The 21,343-nt window shown below is 56.8% G+C and overlaps 1 gene segment (V, D, J or C); it reads right to left on the minus strand.

Annotated features, from left to right (window-relative positions):
• Positions 1–4,641: 4,641 nt before the first annotated feature.
• On the minus strand, positions 4,642–8,240 carry LOC138095079 (immunoglobulin heavy constant gamma 1-like). The segment is given in 6 exon segments: positions 4,642–4,725; positions 5,045–5,178; positions 6,723–7,043; positions 7,127–7,447; positions 7,582–7,620; positions 7,950–8,240. Coding segments are annotated over 6 exon segments (1,098 nt in total).
• Between the last annotated feature and the right edge of the window lie 13,103 nt (positions 8,241–21,343).

Below are 21,343 nucleotides of genomic sequence, written 5' to 3' on the forward strand. Positions count from 1 at the left end.
GACATGCTCTCACTGTTCTTGGGGCAGGAAGTTCAAGGTCTCGGTGCTGGCAGACTCGGTGTCTTGTGGGGGCTGCTTCCTGGTTCATAGGTGGCATCTCCCTGCTGTGCCCTGAGGCAGGAGGGCTGAGAGCCCTGGGGGTCCCAACAGGGACGGCAATCCATTCCCAAAGGGCTCCACCATCAGGACCACATCCTCTCTCAAAGCCCCACCTCTGAGTGGCATCGCATTTGGGCTGAGGACTTCAACGCAGGAATCTCGGGGGAAACATTCAGCCCATTGCGCCTCTTCTTTCCCTCTCCCACTCACACTGACCACTCTCCAGCCTGGGCCCCCCAGGGACACCACACCAAAGACACCACACCACTGAGGCTACATCAGGTTCAGAGTTCAGATGCTTCCCATGGGACAAGGCAGGAGGCTGGGACAGGGGGCCTCACGGTGGAGGGGGGTGTGTGTGTGTATGTGTGTGTGTGTGTGTGTGTGTGTGTAAGATGCATATGGAGGTGTGTGTACATGAGGTGACATTCTGAGAGGTGCGTGTGTGTGTGTGTAGATGCAGATGGAGGTGTGTGCACACAGGTGACACACTGACAGGGGTGTGTGTGTGTGTGTGTGTAGACAAGATGGAGGTGTGTGTAGACGCAGATGGAGGTGTGCGTACACAGGTGACACACTGACAGGGGTGTGTGTGTGTGTGTGTAGACATAGATGGAGGTGTGTGTACATGAGGTGACATTCTGAGAGGTGCGTGTGTGTGTGTGTAGATACAGATGGAGGTGTGTGTAGACGCAGATGGAGGTGTGCGTACACAGGTGACACACTGACAGGGGTGTGTGTGTGTGTGTGTGTGTAGACATAGATGGAGGTGTGTGTACATGAGGTGACATTCTGAGAGGTGCGTGTGTGTGTGTGTAGATGCAGATGGAGGTGTTCGTACACAGGTGACACACTGACAGGGGTGTGTGTGTGTGTGTGTGTGTGTGTAGACAAGATGGAGGTGTGCACACACCAGGTGACACACTGACAGGGTGGATAGGTGTGCATAGACACAGATGGAGGTGTGCGTAGATGCAGATGGAGGTGTGTGTACACAGGTGACACACTGACAGGTGTGTGTGTGTAGATGCAGACGGAGGTGTGTGTGCATGTGGTAACACACTGATGTCATGTGTGTGTCTCTGTGTGCAGACTCAGATGGAGGTGTGTGTACACCAGGTGGCACAGTGACGGGTGTGGCCCGGGGCTCTTACTCTGGAGTCTCTTGGGGTGAGGAGGCAGCTGGAGGCTGACCTCAGGCTCATGTGGGCACAGCTGGAGCGGCTCAAGGGCAGGCACCCCCACTGGGCTTTGAGGGGCATGGGGAATGTGCAGAGGTGGGGGTGAGAAATGGCGTGTTTCCTGCCACATCAGTAAACGAGAATGCCACAGTCATCTGTGGCTGCGTCCCTTCAATGTGAGCCACTGGCCCTGAGGGCACTCAGGAGCGACAAGAACACTTGCCTCCTAGAAGCCCGCAGCCACTCCCTGTGGTGAGTCTTAGGGACCGCAGGGTGTGAAATCACAGGATGCTGGCCCCAGGATAGCTGAGGTGCGTATGAAAGGAACCATGTCAGCAAACCCAGACTCTTGTATCTTCAGGCATACAGAAAAGTGCTAAGTCCCTTAACTTGGGCTTCCGATTTTATTTAATTAACAATAACCTTTTGACATTCAGATCGCCTGCCCTTTGTTGCAAGCTTCTACAGGCTGGCTCCTCCCCTCCTCTCCTCATAGCCGTTCTCTCAGGATGCTTGAGGTGCTGCGCCCGGGCTTGAAGTCCTAAAAATTCCCACCCAATTAAACATAATTCTTAACTTTTAGGTTGTGAATGTTTTTAAATCGACAGAGGGAAACTGTGAGGAGGGGTGCCCTGTGGTGTGGCTTTTGAGAAGGCAGCATGGGAGTCCTGGAAGGTGGTGTGGGGGGTCAGTTCTCCAGGGGACCAGGGGTAGCCTTGCCAGGGGTTGTGTTCAGCCAGGAGGCCAGAGAGCCAGTGCCCGAGTTGGCTACCCTAGCCTTCCTGATGGCTGGACCAGCTAGCGGCTGATTGTTGGTCTGGGAGATGGACGTGAGGGGCAGGGCCCAGGGCTGGGCAGGCTGGACAGCTGATTGGATGGTCAGCGTCTTGGTTAGATGGTTAGTGTGTGGGGAAAGCAGAGTGTGGGGGACCCCCAAGAGCCTGCTGGCAGAGAGGCCTCATGTACATGTGGCCAGGCCGGGTCCCCCAGGGCCAGATGGTTTCCTGGACCATGGTGTCCACCCCGTGGCCATCCTGCTGGCCCCCTCCCAGCACCCAGTCTTACGTCTGGTCCTCAGAGTGATGTGTGAAGTCCTCTGTCTGTCCCTCTACGCACAGGAGCCTGGATCGGCACCTCCGAGGGCCTTGGGGCGATGTGGCCACGCTGACATGATGGCAGCTCCCTGTCTGGAGCCGGTCTTGCTGGGCCCAGGCCTAGGGTGTCCAGCGGCAGGACCTCCCCACCTCTCAATAGGCTTGGGCAAACACTAGCATGCCCCCATGATGACCCTGAAAATGCCCTCTGGAGAGAGCCCAGCACGGCCAGCACCCTCCCAGGCCCTGGCCCCCTTCTTGGAGCTGTCCCTGAGCCCCCGGATCCTCCTCCGCCCTTGGGGAGGGTCCAGTCTCCTCGGTCCCTGGTGTCTGTGAGGATGGAGTCCTGACTGCATCCTGCACCAGGCCGGCTGGTGGACACAGAGGCCTCATCGCATGCAGGCGGCCACGCTTCCTGGTCCCTCTCTGGAGCCCTGGGCCCCTCCCGCTTTTCCTGTGGCAGAGCCATCACCTCCGCACAGCCCAGGCTGAGCACAGTGTCTCCAGTGCCCTCTGAGGTCCTTCTCACTGACCAGTGTGTCCTGAGCACTGAACCAGGTCCTTTTGACATCCCTCCCCCAGCTGCCCCTCCTGGCCTGCTTTCACTGGTGTCCCCTCCTGCTCTGGGTTTCCGGGACCAACCAGCCTGTTTGGGGCAGAACTGTGACCCCAAATTCAAATCTTGCGGCCCTGACCCCCAGACCTCAAGCGTCACTGCTTTTGGAGGCGGCGTCTCTGAAGAGGTGATGAGGGTGAACTGGGGCCCCAGGGTGGGCCCTCGTCCAGTCTGACTGGAGACCCTCTAAGAGGAGGTGAGGGCAGAGACAGGCACAGGGGGTGCGCCTGTGAGGACACGGCATCTGCACCCCACGGAGACAGGCCTCGGCAGGAGCCAGCCCTGCGCTCCTGGATCCGGGGTCCCAGGCTCCAGGGACTGAGTGGTGACGCCTGTGGTCCAAGCGCCCTGCAGTGTTTGTTACAGCCTCCTGTGCTGACCACCCAACACGGGGCACTTGTCTGTGGCTCCCCTGGTGCCAGGCTGGCCTCTGCCTGGGAGGCGGAGTGGAGCCCTAGGGGCGGGTAGTGGGTGGGGGTCAGGCACCCATGAGTCAGGTAGGGATGGGACCAGGGACCCTGGGTGCAGGTGGTGGGGGCGGGAAGCCCGGGGCCAGTGGGGGTGGGGCAGCCAGGCTGTGGACTCCTCAAAGGGAGAAGGTGTGTCAACGCACGGAGACTGGCCGGTGAGCTAGGTGAAGTAAACATGCTTTATTGTCGTTGAAGAGGTGAAGAGACAGCAAAGAGCAGGCTACCACATTACGCAGAAGAAGCTTCCCAAGCCCCAGGGCTGTGGTCCTTCCAGTCCTGGGGCAGCGCCTCCCATCCAGAGAAGCCCGTGCACATTTCTGCAACGACTGGAGAGTCTGTCCTGAGAGGCGGGGTGGGCCCGGGGCCTGGGGCTGGGCCTCTGTGGGTCTCTGATCTCACCTCTCACCCCCGCTCTCGGTGCAGGCCGAGCTCCCGGGGGAGTGTCAGGCTGTTGGCCACCGGATGGACTGGCTGCCCTGCCGTCCTGTGTCCTGGGAGGCCCTCCAGCTCTGTCCACTGGGAACCAGTCACCAGGCCCGTCTGCAGGCGGCCCGTCTGGCGGGATGTCACCCCTTCCCCCACCAGGGCGCCTGAAGCCGCCGTGGGCCCAGGCCCTGCTCCCAGCAGCGTCCTCGGTGGAGGTGACCTGAGTGACCAGTAGTGGTCCTCCCAGGAGCTTGGTCAGCAGGGCAACTGTTGGACAGCTGTTCCCAAGGATCTGACACAGGGGCCTCCTCCAGGGACCTGTGGTCTGGATCCCACCCTGGGCAGGATGGGTGCCCTGTGCATACGGTGTGGGAACTCAGCTTCCTCCCCCAGGGAGCTGCGGCCTGGATCCAGGCCTGGGCAAGATGGGCGCCCTGTGCAGACAGCCCTGGACCCATGCACTCTTCGTAGGGCAGCTGGTGGCAATGGTGTCTTGCAGGCTGCGCAGAGGCCCTCGGCGTCCATCAGCTCAGGTTGGGGCATCGCCTGCTGTTCACTTGGGTCTTTGAGGGGGGCTGGGCAGACAGTGGCGGCTACAGTGCCGGAGTTCTGAGGTGCAGGGAAGGATGGCCGAGAGCTCAGGGGTTAGCGAGCTCACAAGGCAATGGGGCAGCCCTGGCACAGGCTGAGAGTCACGAGCGGAAAGGGGTGGTCCAGCCGGGTCTGAGGTGGTCCGGATGTGGCCCACAGGAGCTCTAGGCGCCCTGTCCGATCATGTTTCTGTAGTTGGGAGTGATCGACTGCTTCAGCTCCACCACAGATGAGAGGACCCACTTCACCTGCCGGGGAGAGTGGGGTGAGTGCAGCCTGGACACCACCGGCTTGCTCCCAGGGACAGAGAGGGACAGGCAGGGACAGTGAGGGGCAGTCAATGGGTGGGGAGGGACTCCCCCGGGACCCTGGGGACAGAGAGGGGCAGTGAGTGGACAGAGAGGGACAGAGAGGGACAGTGAGTGGACAGTGAGGGACAGAGAGGGGCAGGGAGGGACAGAGAGGGACAGAGAGGGACAGTGAGGGGCCGTCAGTGGACGGTGAGGGACTCTGCGGGGACCCTGGGGACAGAGGAGGGCCCGAGGGCCCAGCAGGGTGGGCCCCCACCTTGAAGAGGGTCACGGTGGCGCTGTAGCAGACGCTGAGCAGGAAGAGTGTGATGAAGATGGAGATGGTCGTCCAGAGCCCGTCCAGCTCCCCGTCCTGGGCGTCCGCACAGCTCTCCTCCTCTAGCAGCAGATCTGCACAGGGAGGGGGGTCAGTGCTGTGTCTGCCCACGGGGGGCTGGGCGGGGCCGTCGGGGCTTCGGGGCAGGGCTCCCTCTGCGGCGGGGGGGACGGCGGTGTGATCCCCCATGGGCCGGGCAGGCGTCACCTGAGGTCAGTCTGTGGGGCCCAGCCCCAGCCCCAGCCCTCCAGCCCTGGCCACTGTCTGGGCCTGGCCTGTGGGGTCCTGCTCCCATCCTGAGCTGTGCCCTGAGCTGGGGCCCTGACCCCACCTCCCTGCAGGACAGAGGCTCAGTTCCTGGCCTCCTCTGCCCTGGGGGCCAGGCCTGGAGCCGGGAGGCTCAGCAGAGCGCACGTGCCTGGGCCCTGTCCCCGGGAGGGAGGGCAGACAGTGCCGGGCTGTGTCCCTGTGCCCGAGGGGTGAGGGTGCCAGGACGAGGGGCTGAGGGGGGGTTTCAGCCTGTGAGGGAGGAGCATGGGTGCCCCAGGGGAGGCGAGGAAGGATGTCTGACCTGGTCAGTGTGGTCAGTGTGGGAAAGGGCCGCTGAGCAGCCCAAGGGCGCTGGAGGATGGGGACCAGCTGGCGTCCACAGGGAGGGCTCACGAGACCCAGCTCTGGGTCTGGGCCCGTGGGGTCACCCCATGGGTCCCCGAGTGCGAGACCTGAGTGTGTGCAGGTGTGTGGGTGAGTGACGGGGGTGAAGCGTGCTCGTGTGCGGGTGGACGCCTGAGTGCGTGTGGAGGAGGCTGGGTGAGGGCTGTCTCGTGTGCGTGCGGGGCTGGGGCTTGGTGTCCGTGGCTCTGGGCTCAGTGTCCCCAGGGAGCAGCTAGGTCCCTGCCCTGGACGTTCAGGGCTCCCAGCCTGGGCCCCTTTCAGGCACAGGGACGACCTCCCCATGGGCGCACAGGCCTGGCCCCGGGCAGAGAGAGCCAGGCAGAGCCTCCTGGCCGACGAGGACGACGCCTGACCTTGAGGGTGAAGCGGGGCCACCCCCCGGGCCACTCTGGCTCCAGGCAGGCCCAGAGTGGACACACGGACTCTGGACACCCAGGAACAGGGGCCTGGGGACAAGGACGTGGCCCTGCCCCACGGCGTGGGCTGGAGCAGAGGCGGGAAGCATTGGGCCTCAATCCCTGAGGTCTCGGGGGCTTCCCCCGTTCCCGCCCAGAGTCCGGCCCAGCATGTGGTGGCTGGAGGGGGCCGTGGAGCTGCGCCTCTGGCCAAGCCCCTCCGAGGCCTCGGGCAGCCCCCAGGTGGCCTGCTGGACCCACTCACTGTGTGTCTGGCCCGGAGAGGGGTCAGCGCCCCCACAGATGCTGAACAAAGCGGCCCAGAGTGGGCTCAGCCCGCCCCCCGCAGGCCTGGCGGTCACCAGGGCTCTGCCTCGGAAAGAACCAGCACAGCATTGCAGGGGCCCAGGGCGGCCTGGGTGCTTTATTCATGGCGGCCCAGGAGGCATGCACACAGGGAGGGGCTCGGGCGTCCTGGCTGGACCTGGAGCCCGGGGAGGGCGGGCTGGGTGAGGGCTTGCTGGTGCGGGGACGTGTGGCTCATTTACCCGGAGGCTTAGAGATGGACTTCTGTGTGTAGTGATTGTGCAGAGCCTCGTGCATCACCACGCACGCGTAGGTGTCTCCTCTTTGCCAGCTGCTCCTGTCCACCCTGAGCCTGCTGTACAGGAAGTAGGAGCCATCGGCGTCCCGCTGGGGCGGGATCGTGCCGTACTTGTCCTCCGACTCAGGCTGCCGCTCTCTCTGCCACTCCACGGTGATGTAGTCTGGGTAGAATCCGGTGACGAGGCAGGTGACACTGAGCGTGCTTTTGCTGAGCTCTTCCCGGGGTGGGGCCAGGACGTACACCTGCGGCTCCCGGGCCTGCCCTGTGGGGACAGACAAGCCTGTTAGCACAGGAATCACTCTGATTGGCCCACGGGACCCTCCTGGGCCCGCCCACCTGGCCCACCTTTGGTCCTGGAGATGGTCCTCACGATGGGGGCCGGGAGGGCTTTGTTGTGGACCTTGCACTTGAACTCCTTTCCTCCTGTCCAGTGGTAGTGCTGGATGGGCAGGGCGCTGACCACGCGGTAGGTGCTGTTGAACTGCACTTCTCTTGGCTTTGTCTTGGCCGTGTGCACCTCCACGTTGTCCACGAACCAGGAGAACTGCACCTCGGGGTCATCCTGGCCCACGTCCACCACCACACACGTGACCTCGGGCGTTCCTGTGATCATGAGGCTGTCCTTGGGTTTCGGTGGGAAGATGAAGACAGACGGTCCCTTCAGGCCTGACGGCGGAGACATGGCAGATTAGCATTGGGGTCTCACTCATCTAAGGCAGCTGTCCCCCTCCACCCCCACACCCTGAGTCCTCCTGGTGCTGTCCCCATCTGCTGGATGGAGAAAAGGTTTCCCGACTTACAAGGCGGTTTAGGGCACTTGGAGTTCTCACTGGAGATCCCTGCAGAGAGAGCAGACTGGGGGTTACCAGAGGCAGGAAGCCATGGGCTGGGCTTAGGGCAGGGATGGGTTTTGGCAGGTCTGAGCCCAGGGCCTGTCTCTGTGGGTCCAGGCATGTGGACGTCGACCAGCCTCGGCTACCCTGGACCTGGTGGAAACTCCAGACGACCCCTCCCCAAGCCTGCGAGACCATCAGGAGAGAGACAGACAGGGCCTCCCCTGACACGCTGGGCCTGGTTCACAGCACCCCTGGGGGTGGGGTCCCTGCAGGCAGAGGGGCTGACCCTGGTCTCCTGGAGTGGACACCCTCCCCGGGGGTCGTCTTCTCACCAACACGCTTGTCCACCTTGGTGCTGCTGGCCGGGTGGGCTACGTTGCAGATGAAGGTCTGGGCTCCTGAGGTGCTGGCCGGCACGGTCACCATGCTGCTGAGAGAGTAGAGCCCGGAGGACTGCAGGACGGCCGGGAAGGTGCGCACGCCGCTGGTCAGGGCACCCGAGTTCCAGGTCACGGTCACCGGCTCGGGCATATAGCTGGAGACCAGGCAGCCCAGGGTCACGATGGAGCTGGACGTGTCCCCGCAGCAAGAAGCCAGAGGGTAGACTTTCGGGGGTGTGGTGGAGGCTGTGAGAGAGGAGGCTGGTGAATGCAGGGTCCAGCAGGACCTCAGGTGCCCAGGCCTGGGGCACCTCTGAGCCCAGCCACCATCTGCTTCCAGGGTCTGACGACTGCCCGGCATGGTGGCCACCCGGCTCTGTGTGCTGCAGCTGGGATGTCTGGACACCGCTTGGGTTGGTGAGTGTGGCCTCCTGGATTAGAGCCCAGGGCCCCTTCCCTCCTGCTGGAGCCTGGCCTGACCCATGGCCCCTGCTCCCTCAGCCTGGAGGAGCCTGTCCCCCTCATCCTGCTCTGCCCCCAGCCCCCGTCCGGCCTGGCCTCAGCCCTGCAGGCCGGTGACTTTGGGGCCAGCTCTGTGCACGGGCGCTGGGCTCACGTCCCAGCCCTGATCCTGGACCCTGTCTCTGAGTTCTCCTCCTTGATTGTCCCCTCCCAACCCTGGTCCAACCAGGCTCCCAAAGGTGTGTCTCTGGCCCTGTACCTCACCTGGTTCCCCTGATTGGCCCTCGGCCCCTGCTCCACGCTCCTGGCTGCCCGGCTCCTCCTCACCAGACCCTCCAGGCCCTGATCTTCCTGGGTGCACCCCGCGCTCAGCACTGTGGGGGCCTTGCTTGGGCCCTGCCTGCGCCTCCAGCACCGGGTGGCTCCACGGGCCCCAGCCCATCTAACCGGGCTGTCCCTAGAGCCTGGTCAGCTCCGTGGGCCTGCAGCCTCATCTGAGACCTCGAGGAAGAGCCTGGTCAGCTCCCCGGGCCCCTGCCCGTCTGAGACCTCGAGGAAGAGCCTCACGTAGTCCCAGCCTTGTCCGCCGTCTTGGCAGCTGCCCCTTGCCTTGGCCGACCCCCATCCACCCTGAGTCCCCAGAGATGGCTGCAACACAATGGGAACCCTGGGCCTATGAATGGAGGCCACCTGCTCTCATCGGGAAGCCCTCCCACTTCAGGCCAGAGCATCCTTCATTTTCCTCTGCACTTGGCCTTGCTATCCCCGACCCTGCAGCAAAAGGGCTCCCTTTAGCTCAGACCCTCTGCCTCCGACTTCAGCACTAGCCGGCCAGCTGCTCGCTCCCAGAGCCCGGTTCACCTGCACAGTCGCCACCTTCTCCCCTCCGACGCCCCAGAGAGTCCCCTGCCCTCCCTGCCCCTTTCACCCCTAGAAGCCCTACCTGCTCCCTGAGCGCCAGGCGTCCCCCGTCCTCCCCGGCCCCTGCTCACCCCTACAGCTGTACCCGATCCCCCAAAGTTCTGGGGGGCTCTCCCGTCCTCCCAGGCCCCTGCTCACCCCTACAGCTGTACCCGATCCCCCAAAGCTCTGGGGGGCTCTCCCTTCCTCCCAGGCCCCTGCTCACCCCTACAGCTGTACCCGATACCCCAAAGCTCTGGGGGGCTCCCCCGTCCTCCCAGGCCCCTGCCCGCCTTCACAAGCCATGCCTGCTCACCCGAAGCTCTGGGGTCGCCCCTGTCCTTTCAGCCCCCTGCTCACCTCAGAAGCTCTACGTGCTCTGCTAAAGCTCTTAGGTGCCCCCTGCCCTCCCAGCCCCTGCTCACCCTCATAACCTGTACCTGCTCCCCCAAAACCCAGGGGCACCACAAGTCCTCCAAGGCCTGCTCACTCACAAGCTGTACCTGCTCCCCCAAACACCAGGGACACCCCCTGTTCTCCCAGCCCCAGCCCACCCTCACAAGCTGTACCTGCTCCCCCAAAGCACCAGGGGCACACCAAGTCCTCCAAGGCTTGCTTACCCAAAAGCTGTACCTGCTCCCCTAAAGCACCAGGGGCCCCCTGCCCTCCCAGGCTCTGCTCACCCCCAAAAGCTGTACCTGCTCCCCCAAACACCAGAGGTCCCCTGCCCTCCTAACCCATGCTCACCCTCATAACCTGTACCTGCTCCCCCAAAGCCCCAGCGCTCTCCCTGCCCTCCCAGCCCCTGCTCACTCCCAAAAGCTGTACCCACCCCCCCCAAATCCTCAGGGCTTCCCCTGCCCTCCCAGGCCCTGCTCACCCTCACAAGCTGTACCTGCTCCCCCAAAGCACCAGGGGCACACCAAGTCCTCCAAGGCTTGCTTACCCATAAGCTGTACCTGCTCCCCCAAATCCTCAGGGCTTCCCCTGCCCTCCCAGCCCCTGCTCACCCTCATAACCTGTACCTGCTCCCCAAAGCACCAGGGGCAGCCCCTACCCTCCCAGCCCCTGCTCACTGGTGACCTTGCTGCCCCCTGTCCCTGGGCTGCCCCCTCAGCCTCTCCTGCCCCTCTGGCCCCTCTGGGAGCCCTCACCCCTGCCCAGCTCCACTCCTCACCCCTTTATTTCCTGGGCTCAGCTCTCGTCCCTGGACTTGCCAGGTGCCCACATGGCCTCCAGGCAGCCCTCCCCTGGAGGAGCTCTGTCCACCCGGGCCCCTCCTGGCGGAGGTCCTGCCCTTGCTCTCCGCTCTTCTCTGTCCCTCCACCCACACCCTCCTCTGGCTCCTTGCTGCCTCCAGTTTTCGGGTCACCTGCCTCTCTCCAGCTCCTGCTGCTGGTCTTCAGGCCCTGGGCTCTGGTCAGCCCCCTGCGTCCTGGGGGGCGGTGGGCTCAGCCTTTCGCTGCCCGCTGTGGACACGGAGCCTGGCCGGCCCTGCAGCCCTGCCCCCAGCTCTGCCGCTGCGCTCGGCCCCAGCCCAGTCGGGACCCACAGTCCCCGCACGTGGCCCTGCCCTGGGACCCACGCCGGCTCCAGCGGCCTGTCCAGGAGCCGTCGCTGCCCTGGGGTCCTCTCCCTTCCCTGCTCCTCAGATCAGACCCTCCTTCCACCCTGGCTGGTCCTCAGGCCCACCCAGCCCTGGCCTCCAGAGCCCCTGGTCATGCGCAGCACCCCCTCCCGTCTGCAGCCCGTCCTGCTCCTCGACGGCCCACAGCCCCCCCGAGCTCCCCAGCCCCGGGCAGCAGCGCTCTTGGTGCGGTGCCCCCTGCCCGGGTTCCGTCCCCGCCCTCGTCCCGCACCGTGACTAGGGGCAGCTGCCTCCCCCAGGCCCACTCGGCTGCTCCAGCCCCTCCTGGGGTCCCGAGGCCGATCTCCCTCCAGGGCTCCCATTCCTGTCCCTGTGTGCTCACCCTCAGGGTCCCCACTCACCCATGGTGGGGGCCGTGGAGGGGGCTCCCCTGCAGCCCGGGGCTCCGGGCCCCTTCCCTGCTCTGGCCCCAGACACATGTACTCCTGGGATCTGTGTGCGGTGTCTGCAGCCCTGCTCCCTAGGACTTGGGCACCAGTCCCCCGATGTGTGAACTCCCTGCCCACAAGTCTCCAAACACTAAGAAGTGGATTGAAACCTGGTGGCACACCTTGCTTCCTGAAGTTCCCTTTTCTTCTGCGTGGTTTCTGCCTCAGAGGGCCTGGGGGAGTCCAGATGCAGCGAGTTGCGTCTTGTGGGTGAGTGGGGTGGTTTGAGCAGTGCTCTGGGACCCAAGGGAGGAGTGGGAACCCCAGCCGTCACGGCTTTCCACCTTCCGCTGGGATTATGCCTGGTTGAACCACCACAGCCCAGGGTCTGGGCCCCTCGCTTGTGACCTCTGGGCTTCCCAGCCCTGGTGGGCTCCTCTGCAGCCCTGTGGGGGGTGTTGTGCCCAGCGTGTGGCCCAGCCTCGGGCCGGGTCTGGGCCCCTAGCCCGCGTGGGCTTCCCTCTAGACCACTGTCCTCGTCTGGGTCCTGACTCTGCCCACCTCCTCCCCCTGCCTTCTTCTACGGCTCTGATATCTGACAGAGGCCGGAATAGCATCTACGGTCAGAGGGCAGCTGTTCTCCTGGCCGTAGCTGTTGCCTGTTGGCAGAGTCATGGTGGTCACTGGGGCCCAAAGTGATGGTCGAACTGAGAGACACGGTGCAGCCCCTCCACTGCTGGCTGTGGGCACAGTGGCCTCCCTGCGTGTGGACGACAGGGTCCCTCTGTCCCTTGTGCCGTGAAATGCTGCAGGGCACCCTAGACCCCATGTGCACGCTGGCTGTCCCATCGATAGAGCAGTAGGGATTGGGAGACACCATAGGCCCTACCCTGGGTGCTGTGGGTGGAGGTCTTTTCCTTAGAGAGACAGCAGGGAGCGGTCCTAAAGCAGGAGCTTAGCTCCCTGTCCTGGAATTGGACCTGCACAGCCTGGATGAAATCCCGGAGTCCTAGCAGCTAGACCACCAGGGGCTGCGGACTAGAAGGAAGGGTCGCCTGGCTCTCGCCTCGTTTGAAAGCACGAATGTTCTGAGGAGGCAAACACTGTAAATACAGGTGTGACGTTTATGATTAGAGACAGAGCACAGCATGTGGAAAGCACACAGAGAAGAGGCCTATTTATTCAAGGCAGAGCAGGCAGAGAGACCAGACTGGAAAGAAAGGGTGTGGGCATCCTCCCTAACGGGGAGGAGTGCAGTGAAGAGGTTGCTAACTTGTGTGTGCTGACCCATGTCTATGTTGACTCATGACAATGTTGGTTCATGTCTGTGTTGACTCATGTGTGTGTAGACTCACGTGTATGTTGACTCACATGTATGTATACACACGTGTGTTGACTCATGTCTGTGTTGACTCATGTGTGTGTTGACCCATGTCTGTATTGACTGATGACAATGTTGATTCATGTCTGTGTTGATTCATGTCTGTGTTGACTCCTGTCTATGTAGACTCACGTGTGTGTTGACTCACATGTGTGTTGACTCACGTGTGTGTTGACTCACGTGTGTGTTGACTCATGTGTGTGTTGACTCATGTCTATGGGGCAGTTCTTCTGGGTTTTGTTATCCTCTGGCTGATTATCTCACCTCTTTCCTCACATTTGACCTGTCCTTGGGCCCTGCCCTTATGTGTGTGGATCTTTTTACCAAGAAAGATTGCAGTGCATGGGTAGCAGGAGGTTTGATAACATTTATTATGGGGTGGTGCCTCCCCCCAACCTTGTGACCCTCAAGGCACCTTCCTGCACAAGTGCAGTTGGGGAGGCTCCCCTGTCTGATCGATGGGGCCCTCTTGTCTCTGTCCCAGCCAAGCTCAGCTCCTGCCCCTAGCTTTGTCCTTGGAGTGTCAGGGAGTCACCTACTGTGCTTGGCAAAATCCACCTGCTCAGCCTTGGGGCTCTTTTCTCTACTACCTCAAATTCCTCTGAGAGACAAGAACCCCAAGAAATGTTTATTTGGAAGATGAAGGGTGAAGGTCTGTCTTCTGTAGCTTCTTCAGGTTGGCATGTGTTCACAGACACCTAGCTGGGGGTCACAGAGTTTCTGCCTTGTTTTATTAAGGGGCCAAGGGTGACTTCTGCTGTTATTTTGAAAGAATCTGTTCCGATGAGTTGCTGGAATCTCTGCATCACTGTCATCTTGCCTGGAAGACTGTAGTGCTCGAAGAGAACAGATTGAGCATGTGGATTAAATGAGGACGGGATCAGAAGTCAGTAAAAAAATATACTGTGACCAGGGGCTCGGGTAGGAGTAAGAACTTAGTCAGGGGCCTGGCAGGAGTAAGACGGTCATGTTTGGTAAGAGTTTTGATTGTGATGCCGCAGAGTCAGAGCCTGGATCATCCTGTTCAAAGGAATGGAGCCGTTTGCCAGACACGTTTCTAATGTCCTTGTTTATTAGCCCACCGTGATGCATGTGGGTTTAGCAGGTCCAGTTAGAAGTAGTTGGACAATCTGGAGGTTAGTCAACAAAACCAGTCTCGTTTCTTCTCAAGAGAGTAAGCCTGAGACCCAGTCTGGACCTGGTATTTCAAAGAGACTTGTAGCCAGGTGGCCAGTTGTCTGGTTTTATCTAAGCAGGTTTTAACCTTTAATTTGGTATCAACACATAAATAATAGGCACTATTTGTTTCTTCTTTATGCTAATATATGGACTAAAGCAATTTCATTGTCTCAAATGAAATAGGTGCTAGACGAGACTTTGAAAATGTGAGGCCCAGCCACCAGCTGCCAGCTGGTGTTGTCTTGAGAATGGCTGATGGCCTCAAGTCTGATGCAGCTCATAAAACTGAAGCTCTCAGCAGTGCAAGGAGCTGTGTCAAATCACACCCATAGTGTCCCGTAATATTACCTTGGATGTCTGAGCCACAGTGCTCCCCTCTCGACTTCTAATTGTAATTTTTTCCTGAATAGCCCAAACAGATGTCACTATTAATGATTTTAGTGTTTTTCCAGGTATGAGAAGTTGAAAGAATCTGGGCTTATAGACATCCCTACCTGAGAAGACCCGACTATCTGAAGGCCTGTGCTCTCAGTCTTCCCGGAGCACAGAGATCCTCTCTGCTGATCTCCACCCTGAACTCCTTCCAGAGGGTATCGGAGGCCAGCAGCTGTAGTGGCTCACGAATCGATCCTGTAGAGATAATTGGCAAGTGCCAGTTTCCAGCTGGCAGGGTCCCTTCATGGTCATGAATTCGACCAAGTTTTGGGGGGCATTTCATGACCATTGCATCCCACTGTGCTAGGAATGCTCATTCCTGGTTCTGGAAAAGATGTCATTGACAGGCCACTCAGTGCATTATTACTGGGCTAGACCTTATCACACGTAGGTAGTGACTATGTAGTGGCCATATCTGAACCGGGAACCTCCAGATGTTCAAGCTGGATTTAGAAAAGGCAGAGAAACCAGAGATCAAATTGCCAACATCCGCTGGATCATTGAAAAAGCAAGAGAGTTCCAGAAAAACATCTATTTCTGCTTTATTGACTATGCCAAAGCCTTTGACTGTGTGGATCACAATAAACTGTGGAAAATTCTGAAGGAGATGGGAATACCAGACCACCTGACCTGCCTCTTGAGAAACCTATATGCAGGTCAGGAAGCAACAGTTAGAACTGGACATGGAACAACAGACTGGTTCCAAATAGGAAAAGGAGTAGGGCAAGGCTGTATATTGTCACCCTGCTTATTTAACATATATGCAGAGGACATCATGAGAAACGCTGGGCTGGAAGAAGCACAAGCTGGAATCAAGATTGCCAGGAGAAGTATCAATAACCTCAGATATGCAGATGACACCACCCTTATGGCAGAAAGTGAAGAGGAACTAAAAAGCCTCTTGATGAAAGTGAAAGAGGAAGAGTGAAAAAGTTGGCTTAAAGCTCAACATTCAGAAAACTAACACCATGGCATCTGGTCCCATCACTTCATGGGAAATAGATGGGGAAACAGTGGAAACAGTGTCAGACTGTATTTTTGGGGGCTCCAAAATCACTGCAGATAGTGATTGCAGTCATGAAATTAAAAGACACTTACTCCTTGGAAGGAAAGTTATGACCAACCTAGATAGTATATTCAAAAGCAGAGACATTACTTTGCCAACAAAGGTCCGTCTAGTCAAGATTATGGTTTTTCCAGTGGTCATGTATGGATGTGAGAGTTGGACTGTGTAGAAAGCTGAGCACCGAAGAATTGATGCTTTTGACCTGTGGTGTTGGAGAAGACTCTTGAGAGTCCCTTGGACTGCAAGGAGATCCAACCAGTCCATTCTGAAGGAGATCAGTCCTGGTGTTCATTGGAAGGACTGATGCTAAAGCTGAAACTCCAATACTTTGGCCACCTCATGTGAAGAGTTAACTCATTGGAAAAGACCTTGATGCTGGGAGGGATTGGGGGCAGGAAGAGAAGGGGATGACAGAGGATGAGATGGCTGGATGGCATCACTGATTCGATGGACATAAGTTTGAGTAAACTCCGGGAGTTGGTGATGGACAGGGAGGCCTGGCGTGCTGCAATTCATGGGGTTGCAAAGAGTCGGACACGACTGAGCAACTGAACTGACTGAACTGGAAGTCTCTGGACCACCTGTCTTACTAGCCTCCTATGGCTTGGGTCTCAAGATGACAGTCTAGAAGGATGTGTGAGAACTCCAAAATTGCAACTGGCTGCTGAACCACTGTTGACAGGGGAATGTTGGATCCCACCAAAAAAAGATACTCCACATCCAAGGGCAAAGGAAAAGCCCCAAAAAGTCAGTAGGAGGGGCAAAATTGTCTTTAGAATCAAACCCCATACCTGCCAGAGACGCTCAGAGGGCTAATACGAAACCTTTTTGCACACCAGGACCCAGAGACCCCATGAGAGAGTGAGCCAGACCTGCCACCGAGTGTTCGAGTGTCTCCTGCAGAGGCCCGGACCAGCAGTGGCTGCCGCGGGGATGGCACTGTGCAGCGGACCTGGCAGGCACTGCATGTGGCCTGAACCCTCTTGGAGGAGGTCACCATTGGCCTCACCATCAAGCCACCGAGCAGCCGACCCACAGACTGGGGAAGGGTTATATGAAATGAGTCCTTGCACTGCGGCAGAACTTCTGGGCCCACAGCAGACTCCCCAGCCTTGGGATCAGCAAAGGGACTGAGAACCCCCCGGGAATTTGGCTGTGAAAGCCAGTGGGATTTGAATACAGAACTTCCACAGGACTGGGGAAACAAACTCTTGTAGGGCACAGACAGAACTTTGTGCTCACCAGGACCCAGGAGAAAGGAGTGGTGGCCCAACAAGAGATGGGCCAGACTTTCGTCTGCGTGTCCAGGAGACTCTGGCAGAGGCACGGGCTACAGTGGCCTGCCGCAGGGTCAAGGGCACTGAGTACCAAGGTCCTGGGGGCCACGGGGGTTGCTGGCAAAAGCCCTTTTGAGGGAGGTCGCCATTACAACCATTACCCCCACCATAGTCTGGCCTCATACCAAAATACAGGGAGAGAACCCAGCCCCAGCCATCAACAGAAAATCGGATTAAAGGTTTGCTGAGCATGGCCCTGCCCATCAGAACAAGACCCAGATTCCCCCGCATCCAGTCCCTCCCACCAGGAAGCTTCCACAAGCCTCTTAGCCGCACACATCCGAGGGAAGACAGAATAAAAACCGCAGTCACAGAAAATGAGCCAAGCTGATCACATGGATCACTGCCTTCTCTAACTCAACGAAACTATCAGCCATGCTGGGTAGGGCCGCCCAAGATGGGTGGGCCATGGTGGAGAGTTCTGACAGAACGTGGTCCACTGGAGAAGGGAATGGCAGACCACTTCAGCATTCCTGCCTTGAGAATCCCATGAGCAATACGGAAAGGCAGAAAGATAAGACACTGGAAGACGAACTCCCCAGGCTGGAAGGTGCTCAACATGCTACTGGAGGAGAGCGGAGAAACAGCCGCAGAAAGAGTGGAGAGGCCGAGCCAGAGCGCAGGAGGAGAGCGGAGAAACAGCCGCAGAAAGAGCGGAGAGGCCGAGCCAGAGCGCAGGAGGAGAGCGGAGAAACAGCCGCAGAAAGAGCGGAGAGGCCGAGCCAGAGTGGAAGCCGCACCCAGCTGTGGGTGTGGCTGGTGACAGATGTAAAGCCTGATGCTGTGAAGAACAATACTGCACAGGAATCTGAAATATTAGGTCTGTAAATCAAGGTAAATTAGAAGTGGTCAAACAGGAGATGGAAGGGATGAACATCAATATTTTAGAAACTAGTGAACCAGCATGGACCAGAATGGGTGGACGTAGTCCGCTATATCACAACTACTACTGTGTGGAAGAACCCCTTAGAAGAAATGGAGTAGCCCTCATAGTCAAGAAAAGAGCCTGAAATGCAGTGCTTGGGTGCAAGCTCAAAAATGACGGAAGGGTCTCTCTTCATTTCTAAGGGAAACCATTCAGTATCACAGAATCCAAGTCTGTGCCCCTCCACTAATGCTGGAGAAGCCGACGTTGTAGGTGCTATGAAGACCTACAGGACGCTGGGGAACTAACACCACAAAAAAGACGCCCTTTCCATCACAGGAGACTGGAGTGCAAAAGAGGAAGTCAAGAGACACCTGGAGCAACAGGAAAGTTTGGCCTTGACGTACCAAATGAAGCAGGGCAAAGGCTACCAGAGTTTTGCCAAGAAAACGCACTGGGCATAGCAAGCACCCTCTTCCAAACACAAAAGTCACAACTATCCACATGGACATCATCAGATGGTCAACACTGAAATTAGATTAATTATAGTCTTTAGAGCTGAAGACGGAGAAGCTGTATACAGTCAGCTAAAACAAGACTGGGAACTGACTGTGGCTCTAATCATGAACTTTTTATTGCAAAATTCAGGCTTAAACTGAAGAAAGTAGGGAAAACCACCAGACTGTTCAGGTGTGATCTAAAGCAACTTCCTCACAATTATACAGTGGAAGTGAGAAATAGATTCAAGGGCTTAGATCTGATAGACAGAGCGGCTGAAGAACTACGGATGGAGGCTCATGACATTGTACAGGAGGCAAGGATCAAGACCATCCCCAAGAAAAAGTAAAGCAAAAAGGCAAAATGGTTGTCTGAGGAGGCCTTACAAATAGCTGAGAAAAGAAGAGAAGCAAAAGGCAAAGGAGAAAAGGAAAGATATACCCAACTGAATGACAAGTTCCAAAGAATGGCAAGGAGAGATCAGAAAGCCTGCCTCAGTGATCAATGCAAAGAAATGGAGGAAAACAATAAAATGGGAAAGACTAGAGATGTTCTCAAGAAAATTAGAGATACCAAGGGAACATTTCATGCAAAGATGGGCTCGATAAAGGACAGAAATGGTATGGACCTAACAGAGGCACAAGATATTAAGAAGAGGTGGCAAGAATGCACAGAAGAACTCTACAAAAAAGATCTTCACGACCCACATAACCACTATGTTGTGGTCACTCACCTAGAGCCAGGCATCCTGGAGTGGAAGTCAAGTGGGCCTTAGGAAGCATCACTATGAACAAAGCTAGTGGAGGTGATGGAATTCCAATTGAGCTGTTTCAAATCCTGAAAGATGATGCTGTGAAAGTGCTGCACTCAATATGCCAGCAAATTTGGAAAACTCAGCAGTGGCCACAGGACTGGAAAAGGTCCGTTTTCATTCCAATCCCAAAGAAAGGCAATGCCAAAGAACGCTCAAACTGCTGCACAGTTGCACTCATCTCACACACTTGTAAAGTAATGCTCAAAATTCTCCAAGCCAGGCTTCAACAATACATGAACCGAGAACTTCCAGATGTTCAAGCTGGATTTAGAAAAGGCAGAGAAACCAGAGATCAAATTGCCAACATCCACTGGATCTTTGAAAAAGCAAGAGAGTTCCAGAAAACCATCTACTTCTGCTTTATTGACTATGCCAAAGCCTTTGACTGTGTGGATCACAGTAAACTGTGGAAAATTCTGAGAGAGATGGGAATGCCTGACCACCCGACCTGCCTCTCAGGAAACCCACATCCTGGCCAAGAAGCAACAGTTAGGACTGACCAGGGAACAGCAAACTGCTTCAAAATGGGGAAAAGAGAACATCAAAGCGGTATATTGTCTCCCTGCTTATTTAACTTCCATGCAGAGTACATCAGGTAAAATGGCAGGCTGATGAAGCTCAAGCTGGAATCAAGATTACCAGGAGAAACATCAGTGACCTCAAATATGTAAACAACACCACTCTAATGGCAGAATGTGAAGAGGAACTAAAGAGCCTCTCGATGAGGATCATAGCGCAGTGAAAAACCTGGCTTAAAAGTCAGCATTAAAAGGAAACAAGATCATGGCATCTGGCCCCATCACTTCATGACAAATATAGGTGGGAAAACAGAGACAGTGAGAGACTTTATTTTCTTGGGCTCCAAAATCACTGTGAATGGTGACCGCAGCCGTGAAAATAAAAGAGGCTTGCTCCTTGGAAGGAAAGCTGTGACAAACCTATACAGCATATTAAAAAACAGAGACACCACCTTGCCAACAAAGATCCATCTAATCAAAGTTGTGGTTTTTCCAGTAGTCATATATAGATGTGAGTGTTGGACCATGCAGAAGGCTGAGTGAACCGTGGTGCCGAAGAAGACTCTTGAGAGTCCCTTGGAAGCAAGGAGATCAAACCAGTCAATCCTAAAGGAAACCAACCTTAAATATTCATTGGAAGGATTTATGCTGAAGCCCATACTTTGGGCAGATGATGTGAAGAGCTAACTCATTGGAAAAGACAGTGATGCTGAGAAAGATTGAGGGCAGGAGGAGATGGGGCCACAGAGGATGAGATGATTGAATGGCATGCTCGACTCAGCGGACATGAGTTGAGAAACTCCTGGAGACAGTGAAGGACAGGGAAGTCTGGTGTGCTGTAGTCCATGGGGTTACAGAGTCAGACACGACTGAGCAACTGAACAGTAAGTAGGTTTGTTATAGCTTTTCTTCCAAGGAGCAAGCATCTTCTAATTTCATGCCTGTAGTCACTGGCCAAAGTGACCTCAGAGCCCAAGGAGAACGAAGTGAAATCTGCCTTGGTCTCCATTTCTTCCCCATCTATTTGCCAGCAAGTGATGGGACCGGATACCATGACCTTTGTTTTTTGAATGTTGAATTTGAAGCCAGCTTTTTCACTCTCCTCTATCACCCTCATCAAGAGGCTCTTTAGTTCCTCTTCATTTTCTGCCATCAGGGTGGTGTCATCTGCGTATCTGAGGTTATTGATATTCCAGCTTGTGCTTCCTCCGGCCCAGCAGCGTGCACGATGTACTCTGCATAGAAGTTAAATAAGCAGGGTGAGAAGACGCAGCTTTGACGTTCTCCTTTCCCAATTTTGAATCAGTCTATTGTTTCCTGTCTAGTTCTGCCTGTTGTCTCTTGACCTGCATACAGGTTTCTCAGGAGGCAGGTAAGGAGGTCTGGCATTTCCATCTCCTTAAGAATTTTCCAAAGATTGCTGTGATCCACAGAGTCAAAGGCTTTAGCATAGTCAGTGAAGCAGAAGTATACGTTTTTCTTTTTCTATGGTCCAACGGATGTTGGCAATTTAATCTCTGGTTCCTCTGCCTTTTCTGAATCCAGACTGCACATCTCGGAGTTCTCTGTTCACTACTATTGAAGCCTGGCTTGAAGGATTTGTGGTATAACCTAACTAGTTGTGAAATGAGTGCAACTGTATGATCGAACATTCTTTGGCATCGCCTTTCTTTGGAACTGGAATGAAAACTGACCTTTTCCAGGCCTGTAACCACTGCTGAGTTTTCTAAATTTGCTGGCATATTGAGTGCAGCACTTTAATGGTGCCATCTTTTAGGATTTGAAATAGCTCAGCTGGAACTCCACTAGCTTTCTTCATAGCGATGCTTCCTAAGGCCTGCTTGACTTCATTCTCAGGCTGTCTGGCTCTAGGTG

The sequence above is a fragment of the Capricornis sumatraensis genome, chromosome 19 (assembly GCF_032405125.1).
Source record: "Capricornis sumatraensis isolate serow.1 chromosome 19, serow.2, whole genome shotgun sequence".
In the NCBI taxonomy this organism is placed as follows: domain Eukaryota; kingdom Metazoa; phylum Chordata; class Mammalia; order Artiodactyla; family Bovidae; genus Capricornis; species Capricornis sumatraensis.